Raw genomic sequence first — 15382 nt, forward strand, 5'->3', positions numbered from 1 at the left:
CAGTTGATTTGTAATGAATCCAGAATGTATGTCATTTTTGCATTACAGAAAATAAAGGACTTTATCACAATATTCTAATTTTCTGAGACAGTCTTGTATATTTATGGTTAAATTTATTTTTGTTGCTATGTTTTATTTTCTGTTGCTAGATTGTCTGATGGGTGAGGTAGTCCAGACTAAATGTAGCATTTTCTTGGTTCTGCAGCGATATTGCTGCAAAAATGCACTTGAAATACACTTAAAATATTCTTGTTTTGCTATTATTATTCCGCTTGAAATTATGGGAAAATGCATAATTTAGTGTTGAATAACGTGCCAGGCATGTGCACCCCCTCTGATCTGAGATGCACCCCATAGTCATCATTTTCTAGAACCGGCCCTGCATGAGATGGCCTTTACGATTTGACGCCATACAAATCAATTTAATTGAATTGCAGTTTAAGTGAAGGATTATCTAGATTTTTTTGAGGGCACGTTGAGCAAAATTGACAAAAGTGGCACCCAGAACAGAACAGTGTAAGATGTTTTATAAACCTGCGTCCATATAGCCTCCTCCTCTGCCTCTACGCAGATGTGAGTTAAGGCTGATTTATGGTTCCGCGTTACACCAACGCAGAGCTTACGGCGTAGGGTCTGCGTACGGTTGCGGGTCGCCGCGTACCCTACGCCGTCGATTTAACGCAAAACCATAAATCAGCCTTTTACTCCCCCATCTGCCAGGGATGCTCCCGCAGCCTCCGCTGATCTGGACCAGGATAGACTCCACTCCGCATTTTGTGTGCCGCTCTGCCCTCCCGGTGCATCTGATCTGAACGCCGTGCGCTCCCCCTCCGCGCAGCATTCCCACTGGCAGCTCCTGCAGCTCCGTCTGGCTGAGGGAAGTTCGGACCAGACGCCGGGAGAGACGCACCGCCCGGATTCATGTGGCACCTCCACACACCCGCTCCTCCGTCCTCCTCTTTCCCGTGGCACCAGCTGGGGGACTTTCACCACGTTTCGGTAGCGATCCAGAGCTGCATTGCTCCCAGAAAAAGGTTTATTCTGAGACATTAACAGTTAAAGTCCAACAATCATTAAGTACCTGCGTGGATCTGGTGCAAAGGGGGGGACTTTTTGCCAGCAAAAGCGGGATACTGCAGAGAAGCCCCTAAACAATAAGGATATTTACAAAGTGAAAAAAAAAAAAAATGCTCAAACTAGAGACCATCATTTGCACTTTTTCCGTGCTGTCAGTTGCAGCAAGAGCAGATTTGAAAGCTCGGAACTGCAGCGCGGTGAGGGAGGCTTGCGTCGGGAAAGGCTTCAGCTTCTCACATGTCCCTCACCAGGAGATCCCAGGTAAGGCTTGTGCATTTACACGCATCTGGGAGGAGACGTGGACTTTTGTAGAGCAGATCCTCTGTGTTAATTGATTTTTTTCTTGGATGTTAAAAAAAAAAAAAAAAATCCATTGCATCTCATTTGAAATGCAAAATCATTCATATGTTTTGTGCGCGGGGTTTAAAGCGGAATCAGTGCCGCAGTCTCAAACTATCGCTTGTAGGGAGCCTCAACCACCTGTCACTCATGAAGTTGCTTCAGTGAGTCGATCGAGGTATAAGCTACATATTACACAAGGGATACCCCCCCCCCCTTATTGCCAAACACATTAACTGACCAGAGGGATCAATAACTGGAGCATCCCCTGCATCCTCCAGCTTTCATCAAATAAGTGACAGGCCAGCTGTTATCAGGAGTGCACAGATTCAACACGCCTGAACCCCGCCACAGTTGGAATGAGATAGCTTTCTGTTATATATTCATACTGCCATAACCCTATCCTGTCATCTTTCCCATCAATGCGACAAGATAGACCCCCCTCAGATCACTCCCACCCAGTGGCGTCAATTCAGTCAAAGCTAAGGTATGGCAAGGTTTTGAGTCACATAACTTAACTAGAGTATCAATCAACACCTCCAGCAAATACTCATCACATAAGTTTATGTAGCTGATCTGTGTGGTCAAGAAAAATTGGAACTTTATCAAATGCAGTCTCGCTCACTGCAAAAACTAAAAATCTTACCAGGAATATTGGTCTTATTTCTAGTTAAAATGTCTCATTTCTAGCCAAAAAATCTCATTACACTTAAAACAAGAGAAAAATAACTTGTTATTTGACCATTTTCACCTGTTTCAAGTAAATTTTCACTTGAAATAAGTAGAAACATCTGCCAGTGGGACAAGATTTATCTTCTCATTACAAGCAAAACAATCTTGTTCCACTGTCAGATTTTTCCACTTATTTTAAGTGAAAATCTACTTGAAACAGGTGAAAATGGTTGTTTTTGAGTCCTGTCTTAAATGTAATGAGATTTTTTTTTTTTACTAAAAATTAGACATTTTAACTAGAAATAAGACAAATATTGTTGTTAAGATTTTGAGTTTTTGCAATGTAAAATAACTATTGAAATCGATCATGTTGTTCTGATTTGCATTTGTAGTTATTCTATATGTATTAAGTAATAGAATGATCAATACAAATAGACACAGAGTAATTCCATAAATGTATTTAAAAAACAAACATTTACATTTTCCCTTGAAGCCAAGGTGTGGCGGCTGCCATACCTTACCATACCCAATTGACGCCCCTGCTCCCACCCCTAAAAACAACTACCCGCCGGTGGTTTGCCCAACATCTGCCTGCGTGTGTCCAGCAGAGGTCTCCAAGCGTGTTAAGCAGGGACAAAAAGGTGACCAACTGTGCAGTTAATTTCCCATCCTGCGAAAATTAGGTGATAAGATAAAGTGCAGCTGGAGAGCGACTCATTTAACACAATTTCCGCCACTACTCTCCTCAGCAATTATCTCACCTTGTAGGCTATAATAAGGTGGCGCCATTTGCACCCCAACATGCATACAAAAGGACCGATTTAATCACGTTAATTCCAGTCTTTCACTGGGTGAACTAAATCAAAACTTTTCTTTTTTTCCCCCCCTCAGACATACGTGTGTTGGTGAGCAGCACATTGGTTTGGTTGGTAGCTCAGTCATTTCAGTAAAAACGGTTCTGGGGTCTGTGTGGAGTTTGCATGCTCTGCAGGTGCTTGTGTGGGTTTCTTTCAGGAGTTCTGGTTTTCCTCTCGCTGTCCAAAAACATGCATGTTGGGTTAACTTATTCGGTGTAAATCCCCTCCACAGGGGTGAGTGTGAATGTGTGGTTGTCTTGGGCCCTGCAATGGGCCGGCGACCTGTCCAGGGTCACTCAAAGAGACCAGGGATCGGCTCCCACCGGCTCCTATGACCCTTAATAGGGATAAGTAGATAATGTCTGGATAAATATCTAACATTCAACCTCCTGTATTAGCAGTTCAAGCATGAATTGCTTCTCTCAGTAAAACAGGACATCTGGCACGTGTACAGTAAACGTCTGCATATGTGATAACAGGCACACCTGTTTAAAGGTTTCTTGAATAAGTAACTGATTGCATCATTTTGATTTCTCTCCAACATCACAACTAATCCCCCAAATGAGCACATTCTGTCTCTGATGCCGTCCTGACTAAGTGCCTTTCGGTCTGGTTTTCAAACGAGTCACAACCATCGGTGTCTGCTGGAGAGATGGTTCACTCACTCAAATAATAAACAAGTTAAACCAAAAAACAGGGGAAAAACCTTCAGAGTAAAGGCTGATCTGAAAATTTAACATCGCATTTTGAAGAAAATACACTTTATATCAGATGTATTTGTTCTTTCTTCATCTTCAGTTTTTTAGATTCTGAACAACAGTTTTTTTTCCTCATTATCACTAAATAAATTAAAAATGGAGCTGTTAGTTTGTAGAAAAAAGTCGATTTTCCTATTTAAATCAACCTATTTGAGCTATAGAGATAATATGTGTGAATGATGTTTGGATTTAAGACATACGATACTTTTAATTTGGAGCATTAACTAAAAGTTTACACAAAGATGAACACTGCACAGAAAAATTATTCATTTCCGATTAATCATTTGCACATTGGATGTTGTTTTGAGATAGTCAGGAAATTGTTTAATTAAGATATACACTACCAGTCAAAAGTCTGGACACGTTTGAATGGTGTCTACACCTTTAAAAAGAAGTGGTTTAAGTTGCATGGTGGAATATTTTATATTGTATAAAATAAGTTGTATTAGCACCTGTTTGTTTTGAGTCCAACAAATCATATCTTCCTTATGAAATTATATATATAAATGTTTTTCTTCTTGACCTGCAACCTGTGTGGGCCGGGTTTGCAACTAAATATGTGATGTTAATGTCACCAGAAGCTCTCTGAAATATGGTTGCTCAAATATCAGAGGTTATGCGCCCCCACGGGTAACCAATTGGCAGCACCAACATAGAAGCTATTAAACCACGAGAGAAGACGGGGCACATTGAGGTCACGTCATTAAAAGAACAGTTGTCAAGCATGAATCAGCTGGAAACGATGTTGAAATACTGATGGAAAATATGATGTCTCTGCTCGATTATAAAGATCATGCAAAATCATTGCTCCTTTCTCAGAAAACGGATTATATAACAGTGGATTCTGTATAGTAGGAGGTTTGTAATATGTTTTGGAGCTATTTAGGAGGTGGCGCGGGAGCATGTGGCAGATGGGGAGCAGCTTAAGGGACAACATTACTTGGGAGTTGGTATTGCAGTACTTGTATTAGTTGGTCCTCGGGGACTTGGTGAAGACTGGCTCTGAGAGCTTCCTGTGTAGCTTAGTGTTTCTGTCAGCCTTACAGCTGCCATCACACTCTATTAACTCACTGATGATATGGGAGAAATGTCAACCCTCATATTACAGATCCACCTCTGCAAATGAGGCTTTACTGTTTCTACATGTTGTGCGTTCTCGGCAAGCTATGTCTCTTTGTGATTTGATTTTCCTGAAGTCTTCGGGACAAAGCCTGGAACGTCAGATCGCCGAGCCGAACCCTCGGAGCTGTGTGGGTTCTTCACGTTATTAGAGAGAGATTAGCTTACATGCATCAGGGTGATATATGAAACAATTTTCCTGAAGTTCCAAGTGAGGCTTATCACATTAGAGTCATATTAATCACACTCATGTTAATGTTTGTCATTTGTTTCCATAAGCAGTGTTTTTTTTTCCAGGCTTTCCATTTTCATTCAATCAGCTTGTTGCGTTTCACATTATAACTCCAGACATTTTTGGCCAGTTTGTGCAACTATTGCAGTTATTATTTGATTTAGAAAAATAATGATGAGGGGAAAAGCAGAATTACACTTGACATGTTTTTTTTCTTGACTTAAGGTAGAAAAAGCTGAACAGGATCCATTTTTCTGTGGTGTTTGGGGAGGAATGCCGCTAGAGACGGTGACTTTGACAGACATGCTGTTGTGATCTAAATCCTGAAGACTCAGGAGATGCTTCTACGAGACTGGGGCAATAACTTTTGCCCGTTGACCAGAAGAACTGCATTGCTTGAGCACCTTGCCCTCTTGAAATTGGATATCGCTTTACTTTTTAATCCGACTCTTCGTAAAAAATTCACCTTATTGTCCTCCTGAAAGCCTCGTTGTTCTTTTTAAAAGATAAGACTTTGACTTAGTCTTGCTCCCACTGTCTCAGTTTCCCCTCTGCGGATTACCCAACGTCTGAGACAAGATATAGAAAGTGAGTCATACAACAAACTGGTGGATTCAATCGGACTTATTTGCATGCCGTATTCTACGCTATCATTTGACCTCCATCTCTGTTTACGGCTCGTCAGGAGATGGAAGTCATGGGCCAGAAATAAAGGTGCTGATATTTTCGGTGATTTTCTGCATGCACAACGAGGCGAGCGATCTCTGCTGAAGCGCGTGAAGTGCACGGGCCTGCGCCTGTCATGTAATGGGATGGAAAGTACTGAAATGGGGCTAAATGGGGAAGACCTGCAGAGCGAATGACCGAGTGACTTTGTTAGCCTCCTGCAGCATGTTTCTCTACTGCTGTAATCTATTCTGAAATTATTCTGACCTACCTGTCATTCAGATACGTGGAAAAAGGCCCGGGAGGTCTGAGGGATCAGTTTTCACTATGGCGCGTTTAACGTTTTTCCCATTTCACTCAGAGAGCATCAAAATATTAGTGATAAAATTGAAGATGACAGAGCTATCGGGACCGGCAGTCATTTTTTGTGTTTGTATATCGTACTGCCAATATTTGAGCTTGCATTCTGCACTTTAATGTGATGTGAATCTGTTCTAGCATGAGGGTACAATCGGGGGGGTGGGGGTGGTGGAGGGAGAAAATCCCAACAGTCATCAATTTTCTTATGGCAGAGGGGATTTCTCAAACGCTGCCTTCATCCTCGTGTCATCAATCATGCTTATGAATGCCAAAATGGTCTCATGATGGGCTCTCTCTGTGGGTGTTCCTTGTGAGAGCTGCAGGAAACATAGCGTCCTGTGTCCTGCGAGCGTTCTCAGGGTTGCAGCAACGGAGGAAGAATGGCAGAGTCGCAGACGCCAGAACCATGAAGGAAACTTTTACTGGGGGCCTCCGTTCAGTATGCTACCACACTACCGCACGGTGCACGCGCAAAGCTTAATAATTGCTATTTGTTGTGTAACTTCGCTTTATTTTTATGCAGGAATGAATATTTCAATCTATTTATTAATTTAAATATTTTGAGGCATGAATAAATAAATGAGGTCTTTGAATGCTTCGATTTTTTATTTTCTTTGGGATGTAGTCGTGCCGGTTTAAGGCTGTGTTAGTGTTTGTGCATCCTGAATCTGAATTTTACACGTTATAACTAATAAACAGTTTTTTTTCTCCACATTATATCTTGGCTAAGCTTCATGAACGCTATGAGTCTGCTTCCACTGAACTGGTCCTGTATAAGTGATGAAAGCAGATATCACAGAGGCCATGAACGCTCCTCACCGCGACATTATACGTCAACTTTTACGAACCTGTGACAATGAAGTGAATCAATCGACTTTCTTGTGGTAACAGTCCCTTACACCCACTTTTTTTTGTTGAAGTTATCTTGATTTGTCTGTAGGGACCTTATCCACGCTATCGCTTAAGGGAAATGGCATTTTGTCGTCATGAAAAAGCACTTTATTTTAACGCAGCTCTGTGGTAACTTTAATTGCCGTCTTGCTTCAAACGCGTCTTCCCTTTTAACTCAAACCTGCTTCATGTCATTTTAGTCCCTATTAATTACACTCCTCGCCATCTAATAATAGACGTAGGTTTATTTTGACTAAAGAATGCTCCGTTAACAACAAAGTTGTGTTATTGGTCTTTGGTTCCACACTTAATAAGAGCGGTAAGAAGAAAAACAAAGAGACACGGTGCTACTGAAGTTTAGCCAAAAGCGTGAGTGCTTTGTTTATGTCACTGTCACACAGCTGTTATCGTACAGATCGCTGCAGGAATAGTGCAGCACACGCAGTCGCGAAGAATTAATGCTTGTCACGCTCATTTGAGATAAATCTTCTGTGAAACGTAAACGAATCGGATTGAAGTGGTTCTCCTGATATGGCATTGCAATTGTTTAATGGTTTAACTATTGTTTGAAGTGTGAAGGAATAAGTGCTGCGTGTTGTCAATAAGAGATTGAATTGATGTTATTTTGAATTATTAGTTCCTGCCAGCAAGCGCCCAATTAAGTTCTAACCTGCAGCTACTGAGAAATGGCTTTTTCATTCCTCTTTTAAGCACGCATAAACACAGCCCCTTTAGTCACTATGCTATTTTGTAACCACCGTCACACTGCGCACTTGAAGCCAGATGTGACACTATGAAGCGTTTCTCTTAAATTTAATTATCGCCATTAATGTGATTCCACGTAAACAGCAGATTTATTTTCCACTGCAGTTAAAAACTTTCTTGAAATTTAAGACGAAAACAGCTGCTCTGATAAATTGCCATATTTGTTTTACCTCCTAGCTGTGAAGTTGTAGATTAAAGATTTTTGTTGCGCATCTCTCGCCCTGTACGACTCTCTTTATTATTTATTTACTTCTGAAAGCTGCTTCTCCTAGGGTTTTTCTTATCAATCAAACCGCTGATCACCACCCAGAAACAATCCTCACAATCAGAGTGATGTTTTTGATTGACTTCAGGATCAGATTTTGGCTGTGACATGTAGTTGGCACTTTCCACCCAACATCTCATCTCCTTGTCAAAACCAAGCCACCATGAAACAAAGCCACCCTCAAACGTCTCGTTGGATCTATCTTTAGCCACTCGTCTGCCACTTCTGTCTTGTTGACAACATCTGACTAGACGTGATGTGCAACTGGAGAGGATGTTTGCCTTTGCGCTGCTCCCCGGGATGGCTCAGTGCGGTGTTTTTGTGCAAGGTGCCGTGGGGAGCTGTATATCCTTCTACTGAGTGGTGTCCTCTCCCTCGCTGTTAAAACTCCTGCCAACCAGAGGACATTTGCACTGTAATAAGGTGTAATAGCTAGTGTTCACATATACTAAGCCATAAAACCCGAGTGAAAGGTAATGATCATTGCACGTCTCAGGGCCTTATAGGCCTCTAAACTTCCCCCAGCTGCTACCTGTAGTCCAGCTTTCTGCTATGCTCCACTTAGCAAACTGATGCAGACGAGAGTGGCTTGTCTGCTCACTAGTCATTCTCAGGGGAGAGAGGAGGGGGTCTTCTAGGCATGCTTCCCAGATAGATCAAATATCCTCTCTGGACTGCGCATGCATCCACTTGGCTTTTTATGACGTACTTCTTTTCAAAGAAAGACACCGTACCACCAATGCCGATTATGTTGCACTTGTCACTCCAAAATGTGCCGCACAGAGTGTCGGGGAAATCCATACATTAATCTTAACGGTAATGATATTGGGGCACCTTCCACAAGGGTACATGGCACATAAATATTTCATCACTATTACCCTCAAGGTCAAACTTACTGTACATTTTGGTTGTATATTTATCTTCTTGGCATTGATAAATCGAGTATTTTGCATGTTTTATACCTGCAGGATTGCAGTGCACTTATTTTTCTCATACTTCTATTTCTTGTTTTGACAATTGAAAAATAAATAAATAAAAGAAAGAAAACATATTACATTTTAATAGAGTCATCTAATATGTTTATAAACCAAAAATGATGTTTTGAGGAATAATTAAAAAAAAAATAAATGGTCTATATTATCATGTTGGAAAAGCCGAAAGGACAAAATGTGTCTTTTCTGACTGAGACTAACCAAATAATTAATAAACTAATAACTAAATTAAATTACACACACACACACACACACACACACACACACACACACACACACACACACACACACACACACACGCGCGCGCGCGCGCGCGCGCGCACACACACACACACACACACACACACAGTGTGATATTGTACATTGAGGATTTTCTGTTTCTGGTGTCTTATAATCCTGTAAGGGATGGGTCTTCGGACATGACACAAAAATAAAATTAATTCCTTCATTTATATATATATATATATATATATATATATATATATATATATATATATATATTCATGTACACACATACACACACACACACACACACACACACACACACACACACACACACACACACACACACATATATACACACACAGTATATAGGGGAGCCAACATTTCTTTTTTCATCCACACAACCTTGAACCTCACGCATGGCATGTTGAAGAGTGATGTGACACATTCCAGAGGAAAAATAAATAATAAATATACTGATACATTTTCAAGGAGCATGAGACTGTTCCAACATCTTTATTCCTGTCCTTTTTCCCCTCACGCCGACTCTCCTGAGGCTGAGGAATACCATCATACCATTGTACTGTGCTGCTTTCATTGTAGACTGTTTTATGTCAGAGGCTTCATTTCCTCTCGAATCTGTCCTCATTCACCCAAGGACATACAGTATACCCTTCTATATTTGCACCCCCTAGTTTAAAAAAAACAAACAACAAAACACACACACAACTGAACTTGCCCTTCTTTATAACTTTTTGACATGACCCAAAATGGGATATGAATAATTTTATTAAATTGTGACGGATGCATATTGTAACCGGAATGAGATACTTTACTATTCTTTACACAAACGTCCCCTAGAGATGTTATTAAAATACCTGTGTGGACTAAATGGATTAAAATTCCATACTGATATTTGTATGCATTGACAGACTTATCTCATGGTAATGTTGGAAATAGTTATATAAGTCTATTATTTGTGTTGCTACCATTGTAAAAAACCCACCCAAACTTATATTTTCCAACTTTGAATGAACAATCAGCTTGAAATCCAACTTTTTAAATGAGATACTGACCTCACAGAAATGCACAAAATCAGCACAACCTCTTTAACAACCAGCAAGCATCAGAACCTGTTTAGCAACCGGCAAGCATCCTCTGGTGGGGGAATGCCTTCCACAATACACGACAGGATCACAGAGACGATGCCTACAGAAAGACTCTTTGTTTTTGGTTGAGTCTTGATTCTGTTCTGACTTCTGGAGCAGATGAAGTGGCTCAAGATTTTTAACTAAAAGACAGTTTTTTGCTTTAATCCTGATTGAAACTAGCTAGATTTTGATAACATCTGTGAGCTCATGTTTGCAAGAGAGTTCATCATGCAAGCTGCCCAGTTTTGTCTAAAACAAACAATGCTAATAAATAACACTAACGATAATTTATGGCTGCTCATTTTTAATGACTGTGTGGTTCCTCTGAGATTCCCTGTGACTTTGATAAAACAGACACACCATCAAATCTCCTGCTAAGTACTTTTTGAAAGTGATTTCCCTTTTCCAAATGATTTGAGAAGGTCAGCCTTCTGATTGGTCCCTGACTGACCAATCAGAAAAATAATTCTCCGTTGCTACATCCGGGGCAGAATATCCAGTTGGACAAAACACCCGTCTCTCTCGTTCACATCAATGGAAAAAGCGTAGTTTTTACTTGCCTTGTATCAAAATTTAAATCACTGGATTATATTTTTAAAACTTTGTATTAGTAAAAATGAACACTTTGGAACACACTGCACACAGTGTAGTAAGGGAGCAGCGTATTTTCTATCCCCAAACTGGCAGAAATCCAATCCATACTTCCAAAACAAAGTTGGCAGCAGGCTACAACATATAGCTACAACCGCGAAAGGGTTTTATTTATCTTAAAATGGTGAAGCGGTGTGCTTGGAGCACTTGTAAAAGTGACACCCGCTACCCAGAGAGAATCATACATTTCATCCCAAAACCAACGGAAAATACAAAAAAATGTCTGCTTTGGATAAAGCTATGTGGACGGTCAGACCCAGACAATCTATTTGATCGATTCTAACGGACCTAATCGGATGTCAAAGACGGCAGAGATTTTACGTGCATCAATTTACACAACTGTTAGAGGTTTACTGTGAAAAATCGCACTTAATTATGGGTGTTATATGAAGAAAATAGACATTGAATGGACTGATAGTATTTGAACAAGTGCTTGGACAGACACCAAATTTGGACTGGCGAAGAAGATAAAACTGCACTGTCACAGGTAATGTTGATCTCATTAGGATCGAGTGTGTTTTTAACTGTGAATCCATGAAAGGTTTGTCAGGAGGGAGCGTGGGACGGAGCAGATGGTAGAGCACATATGCTGCGCGTCTCTTTGGTCAGGTGCACCGAGGAATTCTTCTGAGAGGTGGCCTACCTTTGCTGGGTTTGTGCAGGACACTTTGACAACATGAGTCACTATTTACTTTGCTCATGACACACTTGCTGTGAAGTTTTCAACGACACGTCCAAAATATTCTTGCAAATACGCAACTTTAAAAAAATTATGCACCCGACTTCATTCTAAAGGGAAATAACTGCTTGTCTTGATTCTTATTGTTTGTCTCTCCTCACTACAAAACAGTTTCTCTAGAAATAAGCCTGATATTCCGAAAATCTAGTCTAAATGGTCTTCTTTTAAGCAAAAATATATTTTGTGGTTAGAGTTTCCTTAATTGAAGCAAAATATTCTAAAATGGACGTCTAATTTTCTTGAAACAAGCCTTATTTTACTTCCATAGAAATTTTTGGGGTGTAACCATGAGGTAAAATGTTAATAGAAGTGTTATTGTTTGTAAGGTGTTTAAATTAGAAGGTACGCATTGAAATGTACTGTACACTTCTTAGAAATGTTTGTATTTACCTCAAGTGCTGCAGTACCTGAAATAGCTCTGGCAAGGATGTTTTTATTTTCCCATTTTCTTTCCGATGTTGGTTGAAAATCCATCTGTCCATCCATCCATCAATTATCAATACCCGCTTCGATCCGATCGGGGCTCATGGAAACCTGCTCGGAGCCTATTCCTACTGTCAACGGATGGCACAGACTAGTCCATCACAGGGTGGAAAATCAATCCTTTGAATGAGATTTGTGCAAGATTTGGAACTATATCTATGAATTGTGGCTCTCTTGATTTTTATTGTGGAAATATATGAATTAATTGAAACAAATGATACCAATAATGTTACCCTACAAACTGTCTGAACAGTATCAGAGTAGTTTTAGGAGTTGTTTTGAACATAACACGGACAACAGAATTTTCTTCTGCAGAAATATTTGGTTCAACATAAAATATATAAACGTGGTACAACAAGTAAGGAAATGTATACATTTTTTCTTTGTTAAAACAATGCTTCGTGGCAATGAATCTTATGCTGTTGTAAACAGAAACAACACATTGGCAATTTAACGATCCATTTACCAAACCGGAGCCTCAGTAGCGTGTAGAAGATTTGTCACAAGTCAGCCGACGTGGTTGTGTTTACACTGGCACATACACGCCCAGGTTGATCCCACAAATGTTCAGTGGGGTTGAGGTCAGAACTGCTGGCAGGCCGTTCCATCCTCTCCACTCCCAAATCCGTGAGGTAGTCTCCGATAAACCCCGGTCAGTGGGGGTGAGCGACTTGATGGATATGGGATTGTCACCGGTTGCACAATCTCACTTCAATATCTCTCCGCATTGAGATTGCCTCCAATGATGACGGGTCTCGTTATTCCAGTAAGGGAGATGCCGCCCCACATCATCACACTGCTGCCACCAAAAGATGTTTCTCTGTCGGTGCAGCAGACAGCATGGCGTTCTCCGCCTCTTCTCCACACTTTGGACCTAGAATCCAACTATTCTAGGCAGAATCTGGACTAATCGCTCAACAAAACGTTCCACCAGATGTTTTTAGATCTAATTTTCATCCCAGATTCTTTTGCTTTTTTATCACCCAGTGCTCCTACCTAAGTCAGTCCTGGGCATTGCACTCCCTCTACCAACCCTGGGAGGGCCCTACACTGAGCTCAAGTCTCCTTTTTAACCTGAGGAGTGAGCAGGCCCGTTCCACCAGATGTTAAGGTTCCAGTGCATGTGTTGCAGACACCGGCAGAAATGCGCCTGATGGCGAAAGGGTGTCCCGGCAGGCCTCCCTGAAGCCCCATGAGACTGGGGATTCTCTGGGCAGAGAGCTGTCGGTCATATCGCCCTCCAAACCTTGACTGCAAATTCGTGGAAGACAGCCTACGGTACACCTAGGTGCTGACAAGGCGGAGTGGACTGAGGGTACCAGAAGCTCAAAACTATTCAATAGCAACAGCAAAATAAGTTGTTTGGCATTAGCAGAGAAGATTTGGTAAATTTTTCATAGGCGTAACCTGCGTACTCAGCTCTGCTGCTCATCCCTCAAATGCATGTTCCTTACAAATGTGGCTCCATTTAAAAGGAAAATAAACAGCGTTTCCAACGGTATAACATTTATTGCCAAGAAGTATTGTTACAACAAAGAAATAATTTCCTTACTTTTTGTTCTAAGTTTATATAACCAAAAGTGCAGACATACACACTATTAGATAAGATTTTTATACAGATAAACTTCCTCCAGAATTTGCATAAATGCTGAAATCCTGCTTTTAGATTTAAAGCAGAGCCCATCGCAGCATAAATGAGCTGAATGATGCAATGATGTAATTGTAAACTTTTTATGACAGCTTTGATAGCTTTCAGTAAACACAAGATATTATTAAACCACTTAAGATTTCAGATTTTACAATATTTGCTACTAATATGTTAATATGACAAGGATCTAGTTCTCTGTATGCAGTCTGGTCCAGCAGCTCAATTCGGGTCAAAGATGCAGTAAGGGTTAAGACAGTGATGTTAGGGAAACATTCCTAACTCAACTTATTTCATTGCACTTATCGGTTCACCTTACTGTCTACACTGCCATGTTTTATCTTTTACATCTCCCTTTTATTAACTTAGCACTTCAGAACCAATTGCAAGGTCTCCTGTCATACCAAAGCTTAAAAAAAACTTTGGATAAAACCCATTCTTCTACACGAGTAGATAGAAATGTAGACAAGAACAAGCTCTGTTGTTTCAACGTTACTCTTCCTCTTAATCCAGAATAACTTTACAAACATCAGCTGTGACATGAGGACATCACTGTGAAATAGTTCCCCGTCAGCTACTAAAGTTCGGATTGCTCAAGATCACACACGGCTTTATTTAGACGTCAAACATGCTTCGGAACAAGAGAAACTTAAACATAAACCACATCTCAGTGTTCATGAAATCCCGTAGATCTAAGTTTGTCAGTGCAGATCCTATAAGTTACAAAAGAAGGGATGCTGAGCTGCTCCCAAGCTGTAGTGACACATTCATAGGAAGAACATTTTCTTTTGTAAAAGAACACAAAAAATAGTTGCAACTCCCACGGCCACAACAGCATTGTTCTAGTTCTCTCTTTGAAAGAAGGTGATTGAAAAGCTTCTCTAAACAAATTAGTATAATACATTCTAATACTTTGGTATAATACACGATAAAAGAAAAATACTGAATTTTAATAGTTTGCATGTAAGCAAGTGTGTGAGAGAGAGAAGCTGAAACAAGATTTGAAAAAAAATACTTTTTCTTTAGTTCAAAGCCCAAAGCCTTTGCCGTTTCATCAGATATTTGTCTTATAGCACTCATAAATGATAATATAAAAACACATCAAACTATAATTACCAGTTTAGCCAACAATGGAATTATTCACAGCTACTAAGACACAAAGACATCCAGTCACCCGGAATCAATAACAGGGGGGTGATTTATATTGCATAACTGCTTTTCTGAGTTTCTGGTGTTGTATTCCGTCATTATTTTGGGATTGATGAAATTTAAGTTCCATAAACTGGTCAATCATGAAATTAGAACCAAAATATTTAATGAATATATGATGTATTTCTTAAAGAAAGTGTTTGACATTTTGTGAAGATTAGCTGCTGAATGATGAACTGGAGAGGTTTTATGCATTCCTGCAAAAATGGAGAGGTGCCTTCGTCAAAGTATAGATTTACCCTGATTGGTAGTTGTGCTGCTTTAATGGAAAGTGCAAGATGGCCTACTG

General features: G+C 40.3%; 1 protein-coding gene across 1 annotated transcript in view; it reads left to right on the plus strand.

Annotated features, from left to right (window-relative positions):
* Positions 1-867: 867 nt before the first annotated feature.
* The window catches only part of LOC133445902 (glypican-6-like), a 106352-nt gene continuing 91837 nt past the window's right edge, over positions 868-15382 (plus strand). Inside the window, exon 1 of the mRNA XM_061723426.1 lies at positions 868-1338. Within this exon, the coding sequence (XP_061579410.1) occupies positions 1188-1338 (151 nt within the window). The 5' untranslated portion in view covers positions 868-1187. The remainder of the gene's footprint in view (positions 1339-15382) is intronic.

This window comes from Cololabis saira, chromosome 6, assembly GCF_033807715.1.
Source record: "Cololabis saira isolate AMF1-May2022 chromosome 6, fColSai1.1, whole genome shotgun sequence".
Lineage (NCBI taxonomy): Eukaryota > Metazoa > Chordata > Actinopteri > Beloniformes > Belonidae > Cololabis > Cololabis saira.